The sequence below is a fragment of the Hypanus sabinus genome, chromosome 10, assembly GCF_030144855.1.
Source record: "Hypanus sabinus isolate sHypSab1 chromosome 10, sHypSab1.hap1, whole genome shotgun sequence".
Taxonomy (NCBI): domain Eukaryota; kingdom Metazoa; phylum Chordata; class Chondrichthyes; order Myliobatiformes; family Dasyatidae; genus Hypanus; species Hypanus sabinus.
Window position 1 is genome coordinate 122,721,117 of NC_082715.1, and position 24,986 is coordinate 122,746,102.

The 24,986-nt window shown below is 45.3% G+C and overlaps 1 protein-coding gene across 2 annotated transcripts in view; it reads left to right on the forward strand.

The window, feature by feature from the left end:
* Nucleotides 1-24,703, forward strand: part of fosl2 (FOS like 2, AP-1 transcription factor subunit) — a 35,965-nt gene extending 11,262 nt beyond the window's left edge. For both annotated transcript variants that reach the window (XM_059982826.1, XM_059982827.1), the window contains exons 3-4: nucleotides 7,511-7,618; nucleotides 20,239-24,703. In XM_059982826.1, coding sequence (XP_059838809.1) covers nucleotides 7,511-7,618; nucleotides 20,239-20,760 — 630 coding nt within the window. In that variant the 3' untranslated portion in view covers nucleotides 20,761-24,703. The remainder of the gene's footprint in view (nucleotides 1-7,510; nucleotides 7,619-20,238) is intronic.
* Nucleotides 24,704-24,986: the final 283 nt, after the last annotated feature.

Here is a 24,986-nt window from a genome sequence, read left to right on the forward strand (position 1 = left end):
TTGTGGTCTCAAAAATGGATTGAACAGGAGACGGTGGGCTCAAGTAAAAACTAAAAATGTTAGTTGTGCAGCAAAGAAGCAGTTTACTTTTAAAGTTTGTCTGTTGTCCCTTTTGCTAGATTGAAAGATGTGCTTTCCTATTTCTTTGCACCCAAGATGTTGCTTAAATGGTGCAATTTTTTGTGTCAACCCAATGAAGAATTGATGGAATAAATCTATTCATGCTAGCCCATGTCTCTATACCTGCACTACTGAGGACGCCAGAGAAGAATTGGTGCCTGGCGTCCTTCCTATTTTCTTCACGTTGGACCTGCTCCTCTCATCCTCTAGTAGAATATAACTTAAAAATAAGCTATTTTAATTTGTACATGAAATATAACTTTATCCTTGCTGAAGCAGTGGTACCAAGGATGCAAGGGCAAATATAGAAATGATACATGGATGTGCATTCATTTACCATAAGATCTAGGAGCAATATTAAGCCATTCAGCCCATCAAGTCTGGTCTGCCATTCAATTATGTTTGATTTTCTTTTCCCTGCCAACACCACTCCCCCACTGTCTCCCTGCAACTCTTACTCCTTTACCGACCAAGAGCCCATCAATCTCTGCATTAGATACAGCTCAATGACTTGGCCTCCAGAACCCTCTGCGGCAGCAAATCCCACAGATTCACTACCGTCAGGCTGAAGATATTCCTCCTCTTCTCAGTTCTAAAGGCACATCACTTGTTTTGAGGTTGCTCTTCGGATTCTAGACTCTCTTACTAATGGAAACGTCCTCTCCACATCATCTTCTCTATCCAGGACTTCCAGGCCTCAGTAGCATCTGGCATCATTAGTGCAGGTATAAAGGCATGGGCCAGCATGAATAGGTTTATTCCTCACCAGGTTAGGGGCATACCTCACCAGGAAAGGTATCCCTAACATCTTTAATGCGTGCGAAGGCACTGAATCAAGATTTGAGGCAAGTGGACCTGATTCAATGGGGATGCGCTAAATGTCACACCAGTTGCCCTGTTGCATTAAGCTGTGATACTTGGACAATGGTTCACCTGTTCTTGTTCTTCTTGCTCTTGACAGCCTTGTGGACTGCTTGGTTTCCCTCTTGCTTCTTAGTTCATGACACTTAAGAGCACGAAGCCCAGGCTGATGCTCCAGGGAGTGCTGCACTATCAGAGGTGGTGTCTTTAGAATATGATATTAAATCAAACCCCTGGCTGTCCTTTAATATTAATTTGAAAAACAGCAGGAGGGCTGTCTCTGGTGTCCCAGGATGGAAATGGGTACTTGGTGTGCTCAACTTGACTGTGTAATTACAGTCCAATAATATCTTGTTCACTGGGAGATGTTGAAGGACTCTGATGTTCAGGAAGGCTGGGTTAATCAAGTTCCCAGTTCTTAGTATCTCCTTTGCTTCCCTCTCAATTTTTAAAATTGTTTGTTTCTCCACTTTATTTATTTAGATTTACCAGTGATATCCACCACTGCCATTTTTTCTATCTCGATTCCGGATCATTTATTTATCACATGTACAGTACATCAAAATATAGAGTGCAATGTGTCATTTGCATGAACAACCATCACAACCTAAGGATGTGCTGGGACAGCCTGCAAGTGTTGCCACACATTCTGTGCCAACGTAACATGCCAACATCGCTTGGCAGGGCAACCTAGACCTCCCGAAGGCTACAATCAGTGCTGGCTTGGGAGCGGCCAAGGGCGGACATGCTTCTGCCAGTTTCTTCAGCCTGGTGAAGGGACTTCTCTTCTGGTCTGTTGGAGAAAGCATTTCTCTTTTCACAGCCACCAGTGGACTGCATCCCTCCCACTGTCCCGTCCATTTGTCAGTTTGTGAAATGAATACTTTGCAAAACCCTGTCTTGGACAAAATGGAAATATTAGCCAGTTCCAGAGACCACACTTACTAAAGAGGTGAAGCCTCTGCAGAGGGTGCAGAAGAGATTTACCAAAATGAGAGACTCTGGGGGAGATCACAAGGGAACCTGATGAAAGGATTTGAAATCATGGCAGAGCAGAAAGAGAGAAACCGTTCCTCTTGGTAGACGAGTCAAGACCGAGGGGGTGTAGAATGACAGCATTCGTCAGAAGAACTAGAAGTGTAAATCCACAGTCACTGCAGGCTGAATGCTCTTCTTTTCTGGAAGCATTGTGTGGTTCTGTGGGTTAACTTGCACACAGCTGTATTCTGAAATAACCCTGTTAGCTTTCTGTCTTCTTGTCCCCACATGTTCCTCTGCTGTCAGCAGTCTGGTCACCCTGCAGCCTATGGGTATGGCTCATTGGCCTTTCCAATCTCCCCACCCCCCCCTTCCATGAGCAATGCGATTGGTTCTGAGTTGACTTCACAAAATGGGTTATTAGGGATGAGCAATAAATTCTGGCATTGTTGGTGACAACTGCGTCTCATCAACCAATAAATATAAATGAAGAAAACTATCTGGTCTCTACTTGTTCTATTGAGATTACTTGCTTTGTTTCTTCTGTATTCTCTTCCCTCCCTCCCTGGCAGGGAATAGTAATATTGTGGTGAACCAATAATCAAGGATCTGTACTGCTTAGCCATTGGTACTAATTCAAATCACATCTTCAGTATGCAAGTTCAAATAATAAAATGAATCTGCAGCGTGGGGAGAGGAAGTACCAGTAAGCACAAAGCATCAGGGGTTTTTTTGTCTGGTTTATTATCCCTAGGGAAGGAAGGCTGATACTTTTACCTATTCCAGTTTATATCTGACTCAGTGCCTGCCAGTGAAGTTGAATCGTAACTGCCTACCCAGTGTGGAATCAATGAGGGAAAGAGCAGTAAATGCTGGCAGCTTTGGCCGCCCTCTGTCTTTTCTTCTTTCACCCCCACCGCCCTCATTTGAGTTACCAACCTTGGTTCCCTCCCGCTCTCTGTTCTCCCTTTATTCTGCTGACTATTTGTGGCAAATTCTGTCTACTTCCTATTAACTCCGCTTTCCCTGTCCAGACTACATGGAAATGTGGAACAGTGTGGCACAGAAAGATGCCATTCTACCTGACCCTCATTTTGTAGCTCATCAAGAGCCACCCAGTAAAACTCGCTACCCTATTGTCCCCTGAAGCCTGGCAAAAGTTTCCACCAGACACCCCCTCAGAAGTTATTACGGAATCCGAGTCCACTACTCGTCCATGCATGAATCTGCCATAGCAAAAATGTTTTTTTCTCTTGTGGAAGATTAAAAAAAAACATTCAAGGCAGGAGAAGATTATTCATCCCATGGGGTCCATGCTGATCAGATATAATTCAGCAAGGTAGTGTAGTGGTTACAGCGCCGACAGCACTGGTTCAGTCTAAACCCACCTTCCGCCACTTGGTGTGTATATTCAAGGATATGCAGAATACAATGGGAGATCCTACATATGCTGAAAACAATGAGAGTTTCTACCTCCACCACTGGTTCAGAGCCACTCCATCCTCAAGGGGAATATAATGTTCCTCAACTCCCCTCTTTTACCCATTACTTTATGACCCCCTCCCCATCTAAGGGAAATGTGTCTCTATTACCTTAAGCTCACACCTCTGGTCAATGACCCCTTCATTCCCAGAAACAATTTCCCCTTCTGCTCTCCGAGCAAACCCTAACCACACTGAGATTGACTGATTAACCCGAGCCGACGCAGTGAGATCAGTTCCACAGACATTACTCCTCTGGCCCTTCGCTCTACATCAGAGGGCAGAATGGAAATGCTATTCAGTCTGGGGATCTACAGTGACCATCACTGCTGGGGCATGTCTGGTGAAGGCACTGAGGATGGGATTTGGGTATAAATATATGTTAAGACTTTAGCATGGTATGTTAGTACTTTTACATATTGCACACTTCTGCTGCCACAAAGAAAACAAATTTCATGGCATGTGAGTGATGATAAACCTGATTCTGATATGGGTCTCTTTTGTGGATGAGAGTGGGAAAAGGGTTAGGGAGAGGGGAATTATGGTTGGGAAAGAGGGAAGGGAGAGAGGAGAGAGAGGTAAGCACCAGAGAGGCATTCTGTAATGTTCTGTAAACCAAGTGTTTGGAATCAAATGACCTCGCCTGTTGTTTGAGGGCTGGGTGTGTGTGCACCTGCACCACCCCTCGCCCCTGGCCCTTCTCTCCTGCACCCATCACACAGAGCTCCACCCTGACCATTCCCAACATCCTTTGCTCCCGGCAGATTTACAAGCTTTCTCTCCACTTCACATTGACGTGTACAGTACTGTGCAAAGGTCTTCTGCACCCTGGCTCTATGTATATGTGCCTGACCTAAGACTTTTGCGTGGTTCTGTATATTGAAACGTACAGTGAAACATGTTGTTTTGCATTAACAACCAGCACACCGGAAGCTGTGCAGCACAGCAGCAAAAGAGGAATGTACAAATTCCGTTCAGACAGCACCCCAGACTGGGATTGAACTTGGGTTCTTGGCATGGTGAGGCAGTGGCACCATGCGGCTTTGCTCTTGAGCCATTGGTTCCTATTGGAAAGACAAGGTGGATACTGACCCAGGAACTACTGCCCCTACTGCTGCTGAATAGGCCAATGGAATTCCCTGCACAGAAGCAAGATGATGAATGGATGGAGTCCGAGTTTGGAGACTTCTGCGACGATGGCCTAGAAAGTGGGAGTGCTAATTCTCTGGGATATGCCATCAGCTCCGCTGGAAAAACCCAGCCAACCCTATTGTGTCAAGCTGTTGTAGCATAGGGATATTTGAATATCAGAAAGATTCTTTCATATCGGCACCATTCTACAGGATTATAAATGTCATTAAAAAATTGTGATTGTCCTCACCACTACCGCTTCCTCTGGCAACTCCCTCCATATACGCACTATTTACAGTGTGGGAAAATCTTGCCTCTCGGGTCCTCTTTATATCATACCCTTCTTGCCATAAAACTATGCACTCTAGTTTTAGAGCCCTAAATTATGTCAAAGAGACTATGCCAGCCCCTTGTATCTTTGCCCCTCATGATTTTTTAAAACACTGAGGTCACCTTTCTTCCTTCTTCCAACATGGCGCTGGCGAGACATGGCGACGTTTTGCAGGCAGTAAGCAAAACTAATTTCTACTAAAGATACTTTTTCCGGACTTTGATCATTGCAATCTTTAGCCTGTAATTCCCTTTTGAGAGGAGCTAGCTGTATGTCCTGGTGTCGTGGTATCCTGAAGGATTCGTTGAACTGGATTCTCAACGATGCAAACATGGCCTCTGTGCCCACTGCTGGAGCAGATTTGGGGCTGGACTGAAACTTCGGGCCAGATTGAAGTGGCAGGGCCCATGGCCAGGAGCAAAATAAAAAGAACCGATGTTTAGCCAGATTAAGGTGTCGAGGCCCAGATCTGAGATGAACCAGTGTTCAGCTCACTATGCAAGGCTTTTCTCGCCTCAGTGCTGACTCTGCAGCTGTGGCCCGCAACCGTAGGCCAGCCGAGGCACTGAACTGTCTCTGTGGCCGTGAACTTACCGTCGGGGACTCTGCCGTTCGTGCTCTGGGTATTGTGTGCTTGATTTTGTTTTTTTTTACACAATTTGTTTTTTTTTCTTGGATTTTTTGTGGTGTGGAGTTTTTCATGGATTCTGTTGTGTCTGCCTGCAAGAAGATGAATCTCAAGGTTGAACATGGTCTACATTTTAATAAATACACCCTGTACTTTCCTGCACTCCTGAAATCATAGTTACAATTTCCCAAGTGTAAGTTGTGAAATCCCCATGCTGTACTAATGAAATCCACTGTACATTCTGTGTTCACAGGGCATAATGTGTAACCTTTGGCCTGATTAGGAGCGAACTGCTCAATTATTTATAACTACAGTCTATTATCATTGCTGACTTTAGGTCTGTTCTTGAATGGGTTTCCGACAGGGTTGATTGAGTATTTCTTTTGCAGACTTGTTTCCTCCTGCCCCCCCTAACGGGTTCACTTAACACTTAATTTGAGTTGGTATTCTCACTCCAAGAGTTTCAATTTGAGTTGGTATTCTCACTCCAAGAGTTTCAATTTGAGTTGGTATTCTCACTCCAAGAGTTTAGGTCTTACATTTGATTGATATCAGAGATCCTAACCACCACAAGGAATTGCAAACCATGTCCTACCAAGATACACTTAATCTACTGTGGCTAGTTTTATGAATTAGATTGGTGAGTCCAAAGAGTTACCTGGTGTTCTTGGCAACGTTTCTTCTTCAAACCAGGCAGCGTAGTGGTTCAGCTGCTAGAGCCACTCTGTCACAGTGCCAGGAACCCGCGTTCAATCCCATCCTCCAGTGGCGTCCGCACATTCTCCCTATGATCCTAACATCCCAAAGAAATACAGATTGTTAGGTTAATACCCCTTATGATTAGGCTTGTGAAAGAACCTGAGGGAATTGATGAGATGAAGAGTGGAGAATAAAAAATGGGATTTGTCTAGGTGGGTTGATGGTCAGCATGAACTCAGTGAGTTGGCCTAAGAGAGGGCCTTCCTTGGCTTGAAGACCAAAGCCAAAATTGTTAGTTCAAGCCTAAAGGGTTAGCCACGTAGGATGGAGGTGAGGGAAATTGACTTTGAGCAGAGGGTTAGAAATCTTTGTGCTCTTCTAAGTCAGAGTGTTGTGGATATTCAGCCAATAATGCAAGACAAAGGATTGAAAGCACAGTGGATTCTGGTTAATTGGGACACATTGAGACTGGTACATTTGGGCCCAATTAAGCAGCTGCTGTAACTAGCCGAACTAGTTAAAAAGGTATATAAAAGACAAACTACTGTTTAACTGAGTACTAACTTGTGTATTTAAATGAAATACAGAACAAATTAGAACACCAGCAGTACTATAAACTGTATTAGTTCTTAACAGCCATCAACAGAGAATTTCATCCAGTGCGCACGCTGCTGTATTCTTTTGATTGACAGTAAATGAACAAAGTCAGTACAGATAATGGACTGCCTTTGTTGCCTGTCTGCATGAAGTAGTGTTAAAAATTTGGTTAGGAAATGTTCAATAACAGTCTCCTGTCCCAATTAAATGGTATAGGGTCCCAAATAAGCGAAGGGAGTCCCGACTGTTTTCTCAATTAGTTTTAGTTCTTTAAGAGTTAAATGGCTGTCCTGATTAACTGGTGGGCATTCAGAGTTCAGCCCTGAAATGTTTACTCGTTTTCCCTTGCTGCCTGATTTGCTGGGTGCTTCCAGAGTCTCTGTTGGCATTTTGGGTGTCCATCTGCAGTTTTATTTTTGAGAGGAAGTAGAAAAACTGTAGCAGCACCCTGGGTCTCATGGAATGGTGTAGCAGGCTGATGAGTCCTCCGTCTATTTCTGACCTTGATCTTCTGTCGCTGTGAGGATCTACACTGCTATTGTCACAAAACACTAGGCTCACTCTGCCCATTACTCTTTGCAGTAATCCACAGTAATCCCGGATTAAAACAGTGATGAGACGTTCCACATTTTCTGAAGAAACTCCCCTCTCTTTACTAATGCATGTCCTTCAATTGTTTGGCAGCTAACTCCAGAGGAAGAAGAGAAGAGGAGAATACGGCGAGAGAGAAACAAGCTGGCAGCAGCGAAATGCCGGAACAGGCGCCGAGAGCTAACAGAGAGGCTTCAAGGCGTAAGTGCAAGGAAATTCATATAAATCAATATGTAAGCACTTCATTAAATGTTGTTGAGGGCTGTTCTTAACATCATAGGGATGGGACTGTGTTCCTGCTATCAACAAGCCATCTACACTAATCCAATGTAAATGCCACATTTTACCATTCTCTCCACTTGCTCCTCACCAATCCACTCAGATTCCACCACTAATCTACACACTGCTGGCTCAATAACCCCTCATCAGAAATAGACGGCTGTAAATAAAGTGATAACTACAGAGAGACATAGCACAGAAATGGGTCTTTCTGCTCACTGGCCATCAAGCATTTGGTTTTGCCCTCTGTACATCTTTTCCCACCCTCAAATTCTTCCACTTCCCCGCACATTAGGTCCTATTTGTCAAGGCTAATGAATTTACCTACCTGCACTACTTTGGGATCTGGGTTGGAAATGATGGGAGAGCGTGCAAACCCCGTAGATAGCAGGATTGAACCTGAGTGTCTGACTCTTTGAGGCAGCAGTTCTACTAGCTGAACCACTGTGTCACCCTGGTCTTTTTACACCAATTTAATGAAGGTTGTTGGACTGCTGGCGGAGGTTCAGCCTGATGGGAGCAAACGTACTTCATCTGGTGCGCGTAGCTGAGATCTTGAGGAAACTGCGGGCTGTGTTTTATGTAGAAGGCTTGGCACTTCAAATGGAGGGTCAGAAGTGAGCCACACCCTCAACTGGCAGAGGAAACAACTAAGATCTGGTTAAGCCACATCCCTAGGCTCAAACGCAACTCTCAAACTTTTCAATCCATCCAAAATAACACTGAATATTTCTGAGGCAAAAAAAAAATTAAAAGCGAACTCAAAAACCTTGAAGGTTCGAAAGTGCTTGAAACAAGCACATTTAAACTTACTTAAATGAATCTAAATTGACAGGCCATTGGAGATTTCTTCGAAGTATTTAATCAAATAATCAGCTCTGAAATTCACCCCCAGAGCATTTGTTGTCATGAAACAAAGATTGCAGCTGTGTAATTCATTCGGGAGGGTGCTAATCTGATTTGACAGGTTCTGGATCGGAGCTGGTTGGGAATACTGTGACTGGCTGGTGGTGGTTCAAAAGTGTGAAGCAGTATTAACCTGGATGTATTGATCCATAATAGGTCTGGTTGATTAGGGATGAGCTAATATGAAATGGTTGGGTATATACAAATCAAGATGTTCAGGATTTGTTGGAAGTGGAATGATCTGGACATGTAAACAGAGTTGGAAATGTATTAATCTGTGCTTATTAATTCAAATCTGGGAATACTGACCAGAAGCCTTCTAATCCAGTTGGGAAGTTACTTATCCAAGTACATAGATGCACTTGGCAATGTATAAAATTAAGAATCCTTATCTGACTAGGACTGTACTAATCTGAGTGTGCTGATCTATTGGGATTGCAACAATCGGGGTGTTCTAACCCATTTGAGAATGTATGAATCTAGGTAAACCAGTCTTGTACTGATCTGTTGGTAATGAGCTAATTTAATCATACTGATTAGGAAAGATGGTAATACAGGCACATTGATCCATTTGGGAAGGTGGTTATCTCTGTGTACTCCTCAGGGTATCCTTATCAATTTAGGAATGTGCAAATCTTGTGTGTAAGAATTTAGGAATTTAGGAATTTGCTCTGATTGGTTGGGAATGTATTAATGTAAGTGCACTGATCTGATTGGAAATGTATTACTTGCAGCGTACTGGTCCAGTTTGAAATTTACTATTCCAAGTGTACCGACCCAGTCATTTGGGAAAATATTGAGTTGACTGTCTTGATCCAGCTGTGAATGTACTAATTATCCAGATGTACTGATCCGCTCGGGAATGCTGAGCGTCCTGATCCAGGTGTACTGATATGTCTGAGAACTTATAGATGGGCAAATTAGTTTCCCACTAGTAACTAATCTGGTTGTCCTGGTCCGGTTTGGAAGGTATGACTGCAAGTTTACCAGTCCCTCTCAAGCCTTGATCATCCCCTACCTACACCAGACAGTGGTATTTGAACGTATTGGTGAAAGCCTACTGCTTAACATCAGTACAGCAGACTGAGTTAAGTATAGGTATGAGGCTACCTGAGATGATAAACCAGAATGACTTTTCATGCCTTGAAAAGCAACATGCAGGGTCTTGCAGTAAAAATGTTCTGTACGTGGAACAGGTCAGCTGCCAGGGAACAGTGTTGAGAAACAGATGCCTTCTTTGTCTCCAATTAACAAGAGAAAGCTTGTCAGCAGTTGAGCAATCATTTGCTCAGCCTAGCCAGAGCCACCTCCTGTCTCAGTCTCTCCCCTCAGAGATCATTACGCCAATTTAAAACGAACACCACCACACCTAGTGCCCCAGCTGTCAGCAGACCGGCAGTATTTCACTGCTTAAACTCAGGTGCCTCGCAACAATAACATTAGCTTGCATGCACACCTTTCGAGTTCCACGATTAGCAGCTTGAGTCTCGTCACAGCCTGCAAGAGCTCTAAATCCCAAATTTTGGAGTTGGGGGAATGGAGGAAGGATTAGTGGGTGTGCAGATTGTGTAGGAACAGGTGGGGAGGGGGGTGTTGGTGGAAATCTGAGTGACATTGTTTTACTGTAGTGCATTTGGAAATGGCCTAGCAGGGAGCCTTAGGTTTCTACACTTAGGACTAATGACCTAGACTTTACAAACGTGCACAGGGCCCTTCAAACAGGGCTAACGGCCCATTATTTACAAATGTCTGCAAGCCAGTTTTGAGACATGGACATTTCCTTTCATGGGACAGAGACCAACTCACTGCCAACCCGCAATGAAGATAGCTTCCTGCTCAACATATTCGAAACCTTGATGTCCATTTAACAGCTGAAGCCTAAGATCTGCAAAAAAGACACTCTCCTCGAGACGCCGGGTCTCCCACTTCGTTATTCTCTGGGATCCAAAGTCTCCAACATCCTGTTTGGGTTCAGTAATCAGTAGCAGCTTGACTTTGTCGCTTGAATAGATATTCAGAGTCAGAATGATTATCACTTATTTGATGTGAAATTTGTGGGTTTGCGACAGCAGTGTAGTGCAACCTCATAACATGACAGTAAATTACAAAAAGCAGTAACTAGTGTGAAAAAAGAAACGGTGAGGTAGTGTTGGTGGGTTCATGGATCATTCATGAATCTGATGGTAAAGGGGCGAAAGTGGACTCTGAATCATTGGATATAGGTGTTAATGCTCCCTGACCTTCGCCCCAGGGGTAGTCATAAGAAGAGAGCATGTATTAAATTATGTGGGTCTTTAGCGAGAGATGCCGCTGCCTTGAGGCACCTCCTCTTGAAGACGTCCTCAATGGAGGGGAGAGATTTGCTCGTGATAGAATGGCTGAGTCTGACCATTCTCTGCAGCCTCTGGAAATGCTGCACAATGGGGTTTCCATAACTATATTGCTTCTTAACAGATCATTCTGAGAACATTTACAAGGATGTTGCCAAGACTTGGAGAGCTGAGTTAGAGGGGGAGATCGAACAAGGTGGAGAGTGGGATTCTGGGAGGTGACCTTATAGAGGAGTATAAAATCTTGAGAGGCATAGATAGAATGAATGCACTCAGTCCTTTTGCCCTGGGTTGGAGAACCAAGAGCTGGAAGGCATAGCTTTAAGAAGAGAGAGAGAGATTTAGTAGGAACTTGAGGGGAAACACTTTATACCCAAAGGGTGTTATATATGTTGAAGAGGAAGTGGTTGAGGCCAGTGCAGAAACAACATTGAAAAGACAGTTGGATAGGTACTTGGATCCGAAAGGACTGGAAGGTTACTTATATATTTATTAAGATACAGTGTGGAATAGGCCCATCTGGCCCTTTGAACCGCACCCCCCTCCCCCCCCCCCCCCCCCCCCGCAATTTAGCCCTAGCCTAAGCACAGGATAATTTACAATTGCCAATTGACTTAGTAACTGGTACGACTTTGGACTGTGGGAAGAAACCTGAGCATTTGGAGAAAACACATGCATTGCACAATGAGGATTCCTTACAGATGATGTTGGAATTGAACTCTGAACTTTGACGCGCCATGCTGTAATAGCGTTGTGCTAACTGCTACACTACCGTGGTGCCCAAGGGCTGGCAAGTTGAACTAGCTTGATCGGCACAGACAGGTTTGGCAGAAGGACCTCCTTTTGTGCTGTTTGACTCTATTCTCTGCCAGTGATTGTGCAAATGTGTTCCTATGGCATGTGTTAAAAACTGAATAGTACTGAGTTACAATTCTGCAGAGTTTAAACTGGGATAGAGCAGAGGTTGGAAGACTCACCATGATAAAGCAAGGTTAGGTGGGTGCCAGCCAGGATAAGGTGCAGGCCAGCAGGAGTTAACTTGGGTTTACCTGGGGTGAACCGCAGAATTGATGCTTCACACCGGAGATGAGACCTTAGGTGTCAGTGAGGCTTACACAGAGGTTGTTCACACATGTAATGCTGAGCATGTTACACAGAGGGCAATCTCTTGCCTTTATACAGAGACTGCCTCATAGACTGGAGTGTGCCATGTGGAGAGGATCACAGGCTTGGGTCTGTCGTGTGGCTGGGGAGTCGTGGACCAGAATGTCCTGTATGGATAGAGTTGTGGATTGGAACATGTTCTACAGGAGGGTGTTATAGACAGGAGTGTATTGTACTGGGGGGGGGGGGTGTTATAGACAGGAGTGTATTGTACTGGGGGGGGGTGTTATAGACAGGAGTGTGTCGTACTGGGGGGGGTGTCATACACTGGAGTGTGTCACAGACTGGAGCGTGTTGTGGGGGGTGTCACAGACTGGAGTGTGTTATGGGGGTGTCACAGACTGGAGTGTGTTGTACTGGGGGGTGTCATACACTGGAGTGTGTCACGGACTGGAGTGTGTTGTGGGGGGTGTCACAGACTGGAGTGTGTTGTGGGGGGGTGTTATAGACTGGAGTGTGTTGTACTGGGGGGTGTCATACACTGGAGTGTGTCACAGACGAGTGTGTTGTGGGGGGTGTCACAGACTGGAGTGTGTTATGGGGGTGTCACAGACTGGAGTGTGTTGTACTGGGGGTGTCATAGACTGGAGTGTGTTGTACTGGGGGGTGTCATACACTGGAGTGTGTCACAGACTGGAGTGTGTTATGGGGGTGTCACAGACTGGAGTGTGTTGTGGGGGGGTGTTATAGACGAGTGTGTTGTACTGGGGGGTGTCATACACTGGAGTGTGTCACAGACTGGAGTGTGTTGTGGGGGGGTGTCACAGACTGGAGTGTGTTGTGGGGGGGTGTTATAGACTGGAGTGTGTTGTACTGGGGGGTGTCATACACTGGAGGGTGTTATAGACTGGAGTGTGTTGTACTGGGGGGTGTCATACACTGGAGTGTGTCACAGACTGGAGTGTGTTGTGGGGGGTGTCACAGACTGGAGTGGGTTGTGGGGGGGTGTTATAGACTGGAGTGTGTTGTACTGGGGGGTGTCATACACTGGAGTGTGTCATGGACTGGAGTGTGTTATGGGGGTGTCACAGACTGGAGTGTGTTGTGGGGGGTATCACGGACTGGAGTGTGTTGTGGGGGGTGTCACAGACTGGAGTGTGTTATGGGGGTGTCACAGACTGGAGTGTGTTGTACTGGGGGTGTTATAGACTGGAGTGTGTTGTACTGGGGGGTGTCATACACTGGAGGGTGTTATAGACTGGAGTGTGTTGTGGGGGGTGTCACAGACTGGAGTGTGTTGTGGGGGGTGTCACAGACTGGAGTGTGTTGTGGGGGGGTGTTATAGACTGGAGTGTGTTGTACTGGGGGGTGTCATACACTGGAGGGTGTTATAGACTGGAGTGTGTTGTACTGGGGGGTGTCATACACTGGAGTGTGTCACAGACTGGAGTGTGTTGGGGGTGTCACAGACTGGAGTGGGTTGTGGGGGGGTGTTATAGACTGGAGTGTGTTGTACTGGGGGGTGTCATACACTGGAGTGTGTCATGGACTGGAGTGTGTTATGGGGGTGTCACAGACTGGAGTGTGTTGTGGGGGGTATCACGGACTGGAGTGTGTTGTGGGGGGTGTCACAGACTGGAGTGTGTTATGGGGGTGTCACAGACTGGAGTGTGTTATGGGGGTGTCACAGACTGGAGTGTGTTGTACTGGGGGTGTTATAGACTGGAGTGTGTTGTACTGGGGGGTGTCATACACTGGAGGGTGTTATAGACTGGAGTGTGTTGTGGGGGGTGTCACAGACTGGAGTGGGTTGTGGGGGGGTGTTATAGACTGGAGTGTGTTGTACTGGGGGGTGTCATACACTGGAGTGTGTCATGGACTGGAGTGTGTTATGGGGGTGTCACAGACTGGAGTGTGTTGTGGGGGGTATCACGGACTGGAGTGTGTTGTGGGGGGTGTCACAGACTGGAGTGTGTTGTACTGGGGGGTGTCACGGACTGGAGTGTGTTGTACAGGCAGGTATCGTGGAATGCAACATTTTGCATGGGTGGGTAGTCGCAGCTGGAATGGTGCTTCAAGGAGAAACCAGCAAGCTGGAGTTTGTTGGAAAGGGGTGTGTCACAGCAGGAACATGTTACTTGGAACAGAGCACATGGCCAGAGCGTGTTCCACTCAGGAGGAGAAACAGGCTCCATGGAGCTTGGTGAACGTTGTGTTGGACCGTGTTACACGAAAGGTGTACAGTGGGCTGGGACCTTTCGCAAAGATGCTCCCGTGGAAGTGTGTGGCGGGAACACAGGAGATTCTGCTGGGAATCTTGAGCAACACATACAAAATACTGGGGGAGCTCAGCAAGTCAGGCAGCATCAATGGAGGCAAATAAGACTGCAAACTGTTATACAGAGGGAGTGTGGTGTGGAGTGTGTTACATGGAGGAAGTGTGGAGGTATACTGGAGAATATTGCATGGATAGAATATAGAGGTTACATGTTGGGAGTACTGTGTTTCTCAAATTGTGAACCAGATCTAGGTATTGCTGCATGTGTGTTGGGACCAAGGTAAATACAGGAATTGTAGCTTCTTCCTGGATGTACTTTCACAAGATGGCAAAGCCAACGCTTATTGCTCAACTCCCAACCATACTGGAGAAGATGGTGGCAGCTGCTCCCCTAGACAACCTGTGGTACAGCTGAAAGGAAAGGTCCAAAGCTACTAAATTCATCACTGACACTCCAGAGCTGGGAACCAGGTTAGGCCAAGAAATGTTGGCGAACATCACTAACAGATAGGGAAGTGATCCAAATAAGCCAAGGTCATGTTTAATGATAGCAGTTAGTAAATAGAACATAGAACAGTTTGTTGTTGTCGTTCAGTCATTGAGTCCAACTTTTCGTGACCCCATAGACCATGGGGTCCATAGGGTTTTCATGTAGACTGCCAGGCCTTTCTTCTGCACAGATACCGCTAGGTTGGGATCTGGCTGGGTTTGAGCTCAGGACCATCTGCTTTGAAGTCCAGTGCTGATGCCACTACACCACCAGCTGGCCACAAAAAACAGTACAGCACAGGAAAAGGCCCTTCAGTCAACAATATTGTGCCAACCAAATAAATTAGTAATCAGATGGCCATCTAAATTAATCCCTTATGCCAACACAATGTCCATATCCCTCCAGTAGTCTCATATTCATGTACCTTTCTGGATGCATCTTAAAAGTTCCTAATGCACCTGCCTCTACCACCACCCCAGAAAGTGCATTCCAGGCATGCGTTACTCTCCGTGTAAAAAAAAAACATGCCCCCACATCTCCTTTAAAATTACCTCCACCCACTTTAAATGCACGCCCCCTGATATTAGACATTTCAATCCTGGGAAAAAGAGTGTCTCTCCACTCTATCTATGCCACTCATAATCTTATAAACCTCTGTCAAATCTCCTCCAGAGAAAACAACCCAAGTTTATCCAGCCTCTTGTTGTAGCTCATGCCCTCTAATCCAGGCAGTATCTCGGTAAACCTCTTCTGCACCCTCTCCAAAGTCTTGACATCCTTCCTATAATGGGGCAATCAGAACTGTATGCGATACACCAAATGTTACCCAACTAGTGTTTTACAAAGCTGCAACGTAATTTCCTGACTTTTTAACTCATTGCCTCGACTAGTAAAAGCAAGCGTTTCCTGAACCACCTTAACCACCCTGTGTAGACTCTAGCATAGAGCTACGAGCTAGGACCCAAGATTTCTCTACTCAGCAACACTTTTAAGGTCTTGCATACCACTGTGCTTGACACCGATCTCCCTATCTCCCACATCCTCCTCTTCAGTAAATACTGATAAAAAATATGCATTAAAGACTACCTCCTCATCATTTGCATCCAAGCAAATGTTCCTCCCTTTATTCTTGAGTGGCCCCACCCTCTCACGTATAGAATGCCTTGGGATTCTCTTTAATCCTACTTGCCTAAAACTTTTCATGGCCCCTCCCGGCTTTCCAATTTCCTTGCTCGAGTTCTTTTCCAACTTCTTTATGATCCTCAAAGGCTCTGTTTGATTCGAGCTTCCTGAGCTTTACGTACTTTTCCTTTTCCTTCTTGACCAAATTCATCACCTCCCTCGACATCCAAGGTTCACTTACCTGCCTTCCTTGTCCCTTCTTCTCCGTGGACCATAGCTGTCCTGTTCTCTGTGCAGCTGATCTTTAAACACCCCCTGCATGGATGTGGATTTACCTAAAAACCACTATCCCAATTAACTCCCCCTCATTCCTGCCTAATGCTCTCTTAATTTGCCCTTAAAATGCCCTCTCTTAATTCTCTCCTATAAGGTCCATACTTAGTTTAATCTATAGCTATTGTAAGACTTAAGGAGTTGTGGTCACTGTCCCCTAACTGTTCAGCTGCTGAAAGTTGGTCAACTGGCCAGGCTCATTAACCAACACCAGATCCAGTATAGCCCCTCCTCTTGGACTATCTACATATTGATTTCAGAAACCCTCCTGGACATTAAGCACCCATTCTTGTCCCTCTTTCAGTGAAGTCTATGTAATGGCCAAAACATCATGGTTCCATCCACTAATCCATATTCTGAGTTCATCACCTTTCCCCATAATACTTCTAGCATTAAAATACACACACTTCAAACTATTGCATCTATTACTTTAATCCTGCCTGCTTACTGGCCCTGATATCTACCTTCCTCTCTATCCCTCCCCTTTCTAACCTGGTGCTCTGATTCCCATCCCACTGCCAAGCTAGTTTAAACCTTCCAGAGTAGCACTGGCAAACCTCCAGCTGAGATATTGGTTCGCCTCCAAATTAGGTGCAACCCATCCCTTTGGTAAAGGTCGGCCCTGCCTCAGAAAAGGTTCCAATGATCCAAGAACCTGAAACCGTGTCCCCTGCACCAGTTCCTCAGCCACTCATTCTACTTCTGCCCTGACCAGCACTGGCACCGGAGTAATCCAGAGGTTACTACCTTTGAGGTCCTACTTTTCAGCCTCTTTCCTGAACTCCCATATTCTCTGTGCAGGGCCTCTCCCCCCGCCCCCCCCATTTCTACCCCTGTCATTGGTGCCAATGTGCACCACAGCCTCCGGCTTCTCACCCTTCAGACTAATCTGTGCTGACTGCCTTCTCCCCTTCCTTCATCCATCTCCTGTCTGAAGCCTGCACTTTGAGTGTGACCACCTCAGTAACATTTCACTGACGAGGCTTTTATCCTGAGTTCATCCAGCTCCAGTTCCTTGACCTTGTCAGTCAGGATCACTTCCTTCAGATGTAGTCATCAGGGAGACTCTTAGGTAACCTGCAAACGCACACCTCACAAGATGAGCATTTCACCACATTAACCATCCTGTCTACACTGAACTACGGATTTACAGACCATAAAAAAAAGCTTACCTGTTCCTACCCGTGCCTTCTCTCTGAAACCTGTGATTTCCACCCTCACCGAGGCCACAGCTCAGCCTCTTGTCACCGAGCTTGTTTTATCTTTGGCTCTGACTTCTCAAGCCCGAGTTCTACAGTTAGAACAAATGATAATTAACAACTCAGCACCTAGAGACTCCACCAGTTTGTGTTCTGAGTTTATCGATACTGGTGGCATGATGGGATTTGGATAGATTGCTGGCTCTTTGATGGGTCTCTAATGCAAATGTGACCCTGTGTCTAGGAGCAGGTGTAAACTATGAGGTCCTACAAACCCTTGACTTGCTATCCAGTCATTGCATTCCTGCTCCTCTTCCTCAGCCTGAGCCATTAACCATTTGCCTCTCTGACATCTCCATCTGGTTCAGGCACAAGATTCCTATTGATCTATTGGCTTTCCTCTCTGCCCGCTCTTGCCATTGGTCATTGCTTCTAGGGTCAAGTTTTTCTCTGTGCATCAAATCTGGGTCTTCACAACAGGTGAAGGAGGAGGGGACTTGGTAAGAGAAAGTGGTATTGTTTAAATAAAAGTTAAATTTTCATGTCCTGCCAAGAGCTGAGATTTGAACCTTATTCCTTGCTTTTATGGTTTGAAACTAAATTGGCGTTTGTAATAGTATATTATTGTCGCATGTTTTCCGATACAGTGAAAAGCTTGTCTTGCACGCTGTTCATACAGAACAGATCATTACACAGCGCACTGAGGTTAACAAAAAAAAATGGTGCATAATAAAGTGTAACAGCTTCAGAATAAGTACTTAAACCGCAGGGTGGGGAAGATTTTGATCCTGATAGGGTGCAGTGAGTGTGACCTTAGAGGATAAGTTGCTTAATGAGTAAAGGGGAACAGAGACACAGGAGACTGCAGATGCTGTAAAGTGAGGCAAAATGAAACAACCTTGATGATGGAGGAAATCGGCAGATCAGGCAGCTTCTGTGGAGATGGAGGGATTGTTAATGTTTTGGCTCAAAACCCTGCATCAGGGCTGGTGTATAAAGGAGTGAGGGGGAGAGGGGCTGGCAGGGGATAGGTGGAACCAGCTGAGGAGGGAGATGATGGCAGGGTGGAGGGTTGGAGTTGGGAGACAGTAATTGGTAGAAGAGAAGAGAGGGATAAAAAGAAGCAGATAAAGCCAGGAGGGCTGGGGAAGGTGGAGACAGAGTCTGGATAGTGAAGAGTAGATGAAGCTGCAGACACTGCAATCTGATAAAACACACACAAGACGCTGGAAGAACTCAGCAGGTCAGGCAGCATCTCTGGAGGGAAATAGGCGATCAACATCTCAGGCCAAGGTCCACAGAAGCTGCCTGACCTTCTGAGCTCCTCCAGCATGTGGGTGCCATGGTAGCAAGGTGGTTCACTTGATGCTGTTTCAGCTTGGGGCGTCAGAGATCTGAGTTCAATTCTGACGTCACCTGTAAAGAGTCTGTATGTCCTTGTGGAAAGTGTGGGCTATTTCCAGTGTCCTCCCACAGTCCAAAGACGTACTGGTTAGTAGTTTAATTGGTCATTGTAAATTGTCCTGTGGTTAGGTTAGGGTTAGATCGGGGGTTGTCAGGGCTTGCAGATTTGTGCAGAATCTGTTGTCTCTGGTATCTGTTCAGTGAAGAAGATGATAGAGGGAGCGGGTAGTTCCATGGACAGATGGAACTAGTTGAGGGAGGGGATAGAAGAGGCAGTAGATTAAGTGCGCAGGTGATAGGCAGATCAAACCTGGTGGGGGAGGTGAAAACTACTAGAGATCGAGGACTTTGACACAAGAACGGGCGAGTTGTGAAATTGTTACCCGAAGATGTAGAATTCAGTATGGAGTCCAGATGGCTACAAAGTGCCCAGACAGATGATGGGATGCTGTTCCTTAAGCTGCCATGGTGACAGTATAGGAATCCACAGATCAGTGGCTCGGAGTGGCAGTGGGATGAGGCGTTAAAATGGCAGGAAATGGGGAAACTAAGGGATGTCCCTTTGGAATGAAGATGTTTCATTCTGTATTGTTACATAGAAGGTAACACAGTACAGGAACAGCCCCTTTGGGCCACAATGTTGTGCCAACCAAATAAATGAATAATCAAATAGCCAACTAGGCAAATGCCTTATGCCTACACATATGTCCATGTCCTTCCACCTTCCTCACATTCAAGTGCCCATCTTCTTAAAAGTCTCTAATATATTTGCTTCTATCACCATACCAGGTAGCGCATTCCAGCATCCACCACTCTCTGATTTAAAAAAAACTTACCCCTCACGGCCCCTTTAAACCCACCCCCCTCTCACCTTCAATGCATGCCCTCTGGTATTAAATCTCTCAACCCTGTGAAAACGATGCTGTCTGCCTACACCTTGCATAATCTTGTAAACCTCCATCAGATCTCACCTCAGCCTCCGCCACTCCAGAGAAAACAGCCCAGGTTTGTCCAGCCTCTCACGATCGCACGTGCCCTCTAAACCAGGCAGCCTCCTGGTCAAACTCTTCTGCACCCTCTCCAAAGTGTCAACGTGCTTCCTATAGTGTGGCAACCAGAACTGTATGCAATACCCCAGGTGCGGCCTAACCAGAATTTTATGATTGCTGTTGTTTAACCTTGTTCTATCTTAATGTTCCTAATGTATGAACAGTATGCAAGACAAGCTTTTCAGTGTATTTCAGTACATGAAACAATAATAAACCGATATTAATACCTCTCTGGTTCTTACTTTAACGGTTCCTTCTTTAGAGAATAGTTTCTCCTGTTTGCACCTTGACAAACGATTGATTTCCCTCCTTTTCTTTCTCCCTCAGGAGACAGAGAAACTCGAGGAGGAGAAGTCGGGGCTGCAGAAGGAAATCGCCGGGCTGCAGAAGGAGAAGGAGAAGCTGGAATTCATGCTGGTCGCTCACAAGCCCATATGCAAAATGGCTCTGGGGGCTGAGGGGCGGAGGCAGTCGGCGTCACCTGAGCCACGGGCGGGCCGGACGGCAAACGCGGTGGTGGTCAAGCAGGAGCCTGAGGAGGAGGCCAATCTAGGCAGGTCAGGCCTAAACAAGACACAGAGGTCCGTCATCAAGCCGGTGACCGAGATCAGCATCGCTAACAGCTTCTTCACTGAGGCTGAACCTCTCAACACTCCTGTGGTGGCCACCTCGACCCCTGCCCCCAGCGTCACCCCCTGCGCCCCCAGCTTGGTCTTCACCTACCCCAACGTACCTAGTCTGGAACAGGAGTCACCCTCAGAGTCCTGCTCGAAGGCCCACCGCAGGAGCAGCAGTAGCGGAGACCAGTCCTCGGACTCCTTGAACTCCCCCACCTTGCTGGCCCTCTGAATGCCCTACCGACCGCATCAGCCAAGCCCCCATGTGCAGGGGAGGAGGCGGCCTCTCTTGTGGAACTGGACTTCCCACCGAGTGGAGCCCGCAGGATTGCAATCTAAACACTTCAGACGCATGGGACGGGGAAGGGTCAGGGGTGGGGAAGGGGGTAGAAGAAATTCAAGTAACTGGTGAATCCTTACAATGGGCAGCATTTTTGTAATTGCCAATCACAGAAAGAGAAACTAAGGGATCTGTGACTACAGTGGTTGTTACTCTCAATGGAAAAGCGCCATGTGCTCAACAGTGGACAGTTTCAAAGGCTGCCAACCCCTTGCGTTTTGAACTCAATTTTAAATCATTTTGGTTTCCTGTTTTTTTTTCTATTGTCTTCAAATATTTACTCTACAGGGACGTCCTGGTGACCCGCGTGATGTATAATTGTCTTTTTTGGACCATCAAGTGATCTTAGTTTAAAGGTTGTGCTAACTCCATCTCTGCAATCCTTTCGTTTCCAAAGAGGTGTAGACTGGGAATCTCTCTAACCTGATATTGGTGTAATATAGAGAACAGAATTACTTTGTGATGCTTGTGATAATATGTTGGTAGTACAATGAGCATTTCTGCAATACTAGAATGGTTGTCAGATTTCAGCATTTAATAGGGCAAAGGGACTTGTATCACAATGTAGGCCGCTTTTGTCGGACCAGTCCGTCATATAACAAATACCCTTTGTCGTTAGCCTTCTGACCTTAATTTTAGAGTTTATAACTTTTATTTTACAAGAATTTTAAATAATAATTAAAATATATTGCAGATTGGGGGAAAAGTCAGTTGGACTGGATGTGGGATGGAATAGTTTTTCAGCAGAGTCACAGAGGCAATAAAAAAAAAATCCCTTCCACACATTAATGGGTCAAATTGATGAGATCGCAGGACATGTGAGACTTGTTTCTGAAATGGATGCATTGTAAGGCTTTTCTTGTCTGTTTGATCAGAATGGATAAGCTCGCAAGCCATTGCACTGTAGGAAGTAAGAAGAGTAAACTTTGGCTTGTTTCTTGGGCACCTACTGAATTTAGCTCAGAATCCGTTCTCACTGCCTGGATTTGGTAGGCAGGTGACAGATCCCATTTCCTAGTCTGACATTCGATTATTTTTCTTCCAGTAGTTAGGTTGAACTAGAAAGCCCATGGTATTTCTCTCCTGCTCCCTAACATGAGGACAAAGCAGATACAAGAGAAGGTCAGGTCATTTTTACAAAGGTACAGAGTTTCTGCTTGTGAGAGTGTGTGGTGGAAAACAAGGCTGAATTTTTCTTTTGCAATGGGTGGGTGACTGAGGGCAGAGGCTGGGGAACCTTGGGTTCTTTTTCCCAGTAGAGTCTTCACCAGCCTGCAGGTATCTGGCAGTCACCCACAAGAATCAGAGCAGGTACTTTCAATCTCTTTTGTAATTATATTTATAGCTTCCTTAATTAAAATAACATGGATAAATGTTTTATTGTTAGAGCAGGTCTCCAATGAATTGATAATTTTGATTTTTTTTGAAAAGGCACAACACTGATTTTAGATTTGTGCTCCTATGGCTCCAGATGTGGCTTCTTCAGTGTTTTGTTCAACCACAATTTATCATCCTAATTTCAATGATCAGCAACCCAGGACCTTTCTTCACCACCCTATTTACCCGTGTCTCTGCTTTCAGGGAACCACGTAGCTAAACTTCAAGACGGCTCTCTTCTACAGCATTCTCCCAGAGCCTGTGTTGTGTTTCTCTTCACAACCTTGTGCACAAGGAGCCATGTTCTGACACAATTCCACAATGAGAATACAAGAACAGGAAATAAATCTGTTCACCTTTAATTAGGTGTCCTTTCACTAGGAAGGTTTCTACATTAAGCTAGCCTTTATGCTGTGATGTGTTGTTGGGAAGTCAGGACAATGAGCCAGAGCCAGCTTTAAAGTTTACTGCCAACATTGGCATGAGCAGAGGGGAAAGGGTCCCAAGAGATTAGTCACTGGGCAACTTAAGGCTTGCAGAGACAGTAAAAAGGTAAAGCCTTGTTTGTCCTGTGAGAAAGGATTAGCTTATAGGTGGTGCAATAGGTCTTTTCAGCATAAATGATTTGGCAAAAAGAAGGAGGAAGTGATCTGTTAGGGCGGTGGTGGGTGGTACGTTGGGGGTAGGATTTGCAACTTAGAAGAAATAGCAGGAGGAGTATGCAGGAGCCAGGGCCACAATGACATTGCTTGGAAGAAAATGGAGAAGGAAATGAGAAAGGGAGGTTGAACTCTCAGATCTTGTTGTGCATCTGGAGCACAGGCTTTGGCAGAGCTAACATCTGTTTGAAACTGAGTCATTTGAAAATCTCTTGGAGGAAGTTTCTCAAGGTGGCCCGTTGAATTTGCCCTCTGGGCACCTGAAGCCTGTTGGAGGCTGCCTGTCCGAACTAATCTGACTGGAGCAGTGGTTGGGGCAATACAGTGCCTTTGCATTGTATGAGAACAGGCTTCGCAATTTTATCTCCTGCTTGTTGACTTTTGAGGGTATACGCAAGGCTCCTCCTTGATTGCATATGTAGAGTAGGGTTTTCTCAGACAAGTGAAGAAAGAGATGTATATTAATGGCTTCTGAGATGGACAGTACTCTATCTTTTTAGCACCAATTTGCCGAAGGAACTCACTGAGGTCACAGCATCTGGGTGTGATCTCCACAGATGCTGCTGAGTTCCTCCATCAGTTTTTTTGTTGCTTCATATTTCAGCATCTGCAGTCTCATCAATATTTATCATTTCAGGATGGATTTGTAAAGGGAGAGACATTGTTTTTAAACAGTCTGCTGAGCTGACTCAAGCCTGCAGAGTAAGAACTTAGTAGGAGCTGTGGCCACAATTGTTTGCAAAAGATTACGGAGAGATTTTTGCACCAAATACTTGTGGACATGGTTATCTTAGTACTGGTGATGTAGTCACTAGTTCCCAGGAAGGGATTCTCAACCGTACTGCAACAAACCCAGAAGTAAAAGATGAAAGGAAAGGAAGTACATGAGGTGCAAAGGTTTGTATGGGTCTGTCAGCATCCGGTGAAGAGGATAGTCCAGTCATTACTAAATTATGTCATCACTCTGTGGACTGAAGTGAAGCCAGCAGTATAACTCGGTTCTGTCAGCTCTCGAGACTCTCAGTTGGTTAGCAGAGTTAATTTAGCATTTGTGCTTTAAAGAGCTACAAGGGTCCGTGGCTATTGCTGGGATCAGTGATGAACTGTGCCTGTGCCAAAGCAGGTGCCAAATCTGAATACCTTAATATTCCAATATCATTAATTATATTTCAGGGAGATTTGCGTAGGGGAAACATTTGACTTGAATGTTGATCTTGTGGGAATGTCCTTTTCCTTATTCCTTGTACTCTTCACATCAGTCAGTCTACAGTGCAGGGCACCAAGCCCAGATGGAGGACAAATCTGACGGTAGTTTGCGCTGGTGAAAGTTCATGGGTGAGTGTGAGGAGAGAGTCAGGGCTTCCACAAATTTAATGTCTTGAGATGGCAGGGGAAGTTTTAATCTCTACATTAGTTATTTCAGCAGGACTCAATCTCATTATAGTAATTTTTGTGTTTATGCGTGCATCATGGTGGGGGGTGGCAGGGGTGAGTAAAAAGAAGGTGGGCCACAAATGCAGAAAAATACGAAAAGGATCATAATTAAATCTCAAGCCTGTAATGAATGACTTTCTCATTGTTCTGTTAGAAGGACGCTATATTAAGAAGCACTGCAAATCAACGGACGAATGGATCAAAAGCATTATGAGATGTACAACATGTCTCACAGGGACCTTGATAAGGCGTTGTAAATCTGTAAAATTAACTATTCTGTGTTTTTTTTAAAAGAACAGTCAGATCTTTTCCTATTCAAAATTGTATGTGTTAGTATTTATTAAATAAATTGATATTTTAGAAGATGAGTGCCTTTGAATTCACACTGATCTTGTCCTGTGAAGGCGTTTCGTTTGAGGTAGCACATCCCCTCCTTATGAGTGCAGGAAGTGGTTTTACACTGCAGTTTCATTTTGATACACACCCACATAAATAACCTCTATCAGAGCCAGGATTGGAGGAACTAGTAACACCAGTTAATAGTTGTATCATTGTAGTGGACAGAGACAACCACAAGCAAAAGCTTCATTGGTTTAGGACAATGTAATCATATGCATTAGCTAGTAGACATTGATTACTTTGGTGTAG